At 32.8% G+C, this 2,500-nt stretch overlaps 1 protein-coding gene across 1 annotated transcript in view; it reads left to right on the top strand.

Annotated features, from left to right (window-relative positions):
* Positions 1–2,500, top strand: part of LOC119578825 (protein KTI12 homolog) — a gene marked incomplete in the record, with an annotated part of 3,557 nt that overhangs the window by 321 nt on the left and 736 nt on the right. Inside the window, 1 exon segment of the mRNA XM_037926459.1 lies at positions 1–500. This exon segment is cut by the window's left edge and continues 321 nt beyond it. Coding sequence (XP_037782387.1) covers positions 311–500 — 190 coding nt within the window.

Here is a 2,500-nt window from a genome sequence, read left to right as displayed (position 1 = left end):
TCTGCAGTTCTGAATCCCGAACCCTCCTGATGGTATTCAGGACATTAGCATATACTTTTCATCTGCTATACTTTTAAGTTACAGTGAATAAATTTACTATGATATTACAAATATACATGATTTTAAAGATTTTTTTCATATAATTGCTATACGATGGGATAAAAATAAGTATTTCGATAAATATTACATTCCTATATATGTATAAATACCATCATTCAGCAATATGTTCATTTATGCAAATTTACTTATAATTTACAAAATTCAGATCAAAGTGGGATAAAGCTTGATAATTTATGTTCTTGTGATTCTCATGTCATATTGTATAAATCCTGAATTGATACTTGTCATTCGTGTATTGTCCATCAACATGCCTCTTATTATGTTATGTGGATTTCCATCAAGTGGAAAAAGTAAAAGGAGTTTGGAACTAAAAGAATACTTAGAAAATGAAAAAAATAAGACAGTTACCATCGTGAGCGAGAATGATTTTCTCAATAAGGTAAGCAATAATAACGATTTTGAATGCAAGTGATAATATACACCACATACCTTCTTCCCCTGCCTCAAATTTACACATGATGCAAACTGTGTGTAACTTTTGAAATGGAAATAAAAAATTGCTCAAAGGAGACTTAGGTAACTGTCTGTAGTAGGACCACATAAAGCAGCACTGCTTCCATGTCATACACAGATTATTATTATGGAAAATTTTCTGTGCATGTCAACCAAGCGTCATTTTTAGTTAGATATTTTGTTTGTAGCAACTATGAGCCTTGACTAAGAAAATCCTGATTTCTTGATGAAATTTGATTTGATCTGGATTGAACTGATGGTAAATTTTGCCACAAGCCATAATTGGCATTCTCCATTTCATCCAGCAGGTTTGAGGGACAATCTGGAAGCTGGGGATTTTGCATGAGGGGGCTCAAACCAAATATTTGGTTGATATGTGCCTAATTTGTTACAGTTTACTGACATCATGGATACTACATTCATAGCCATCACAAATTTTTCCTTTGCACCAAACAACAGTTGGCATAAATGAAATCCTGTAGACTTATTCCCGTTTGTATGATAATTGTATATTCTGTATCACTACCAGTACTGTAGATACATATGTCTTCATGGTAAGTAAAATGTAACTGCACTTACAACTGATTAATCCATTAATGTAAGTATAGTGTAGTGTGTGTGTATATATATATATATATATATATATATATATATATATATATATATATATATATATATATATATATATATATATATATATATTTTTTTTTTTTTTTTTTTTTTTTTTCTTTCTTTCTTTCTTTCTTTCTTTCTTTCTTTCTTTCTTTCTTTCTTTCTTTCTTTCTTTCTTTCTTCTTTCTTTCTTTCTTTCTTCTTTCTTTCTTTCTTTCTTTCTTTTTTCTTTCTTTCTTTCTTTCTTTCTTTCTTTCTTTCTTTCTTTCTTTCTTTCTTTCTTTTATCATCATCACCTCATCATCATCATCATCATCATCATCATCATCATCATCAGCAATCATCATCATTATTTAAGATCAGTAGTTCTGTCCCCCTTCTGTCCACTTGTCCAAAACATTAATTCATATTTACCCTTTTTGCCACAATACTTTACCAAAGTTCTGTGTAACCTTTGATATCTGGTACATTTGTTTGTTTTGACCATTCTGGAAATCCACAAATATCACTTTACTGAACCAAAATACTTTCTTACCTAGGGGCTTTGCCCACATGCCCCACCCTATTGCTATATTTTCTATAAACTGCTTATGACCTTAGATGTTGACCCGGCAGAAAATTATCAATAAATAAATTGTTTGTTCTTGCCATGGGGTGCTTAGGAGATGGACACTGAGGCCTTGTGCAGGGGATCACCCCTACCTTGGTCCTCAGCCCTCGCCTCAACTAATTTTTGCATGGTCTTTTCCTCTCCTCCTTTCTCTTTCCTTTTCCTTTTCTTCATCCCCATGTTCTGTCCACTTATCCTAATTGTTAACTCATTTTTTGCCACAATACTTTATCATATTGCTCCCTACTCCCTTAACTCCTTCTCCTTCTAATAACTTTTATTTTATACTGTACCCCTTCAGCTCCCCCTCTCCACTCTTTTCACTACTATATTATCTTGTAGTACTGTTCAGCCTGTAACTTTGCCCTAATCATTAACTCATTCCTCACCCTTTTTTCAACTATACTTCACTATAGCACCATATGACCTTTTGTCATAGAGCACTTCTTTACTTGGGGGCTCTTCCCTCAAGCCTCATACTATCGCTATATTTTGATTACTCCCCTAATGACCTTAGATGTTGATGTGGCAGAAAATTTTCAATAAACAAAATAAATAGTTCCCAATCATTTTCCTCATGTAACTCATTTCTCAAACCTGACACATTTGAGATCCCTAATATTTTTTTGTTACAACATCATTGAAGGTCCCAACCCACCATTTGGAAATAACTGCTGTAGATTATGAAATCCTAATATTTAGGGA

This window comes from Penaeus monodon, chromosome 11, assembly GCF_015228065.2.
Source record: "Penaeus monodon isolate SGIC_2016 chromosome 11, NSTDA_Pmon_1, whole genome shotgun sequence".
Classification (NCBI taxonomy): domain Eukaryota; kingdom Metazoa; phylum Arthropoda; class Malacostraca; order Decapoda; family Penaeidae; genus Penaeus; species Penaeus monodon.
Note: the sequence above shows the minus strand (reverse complement) of the source record. Positions and strands in the feature narration are given on the sequence as shown.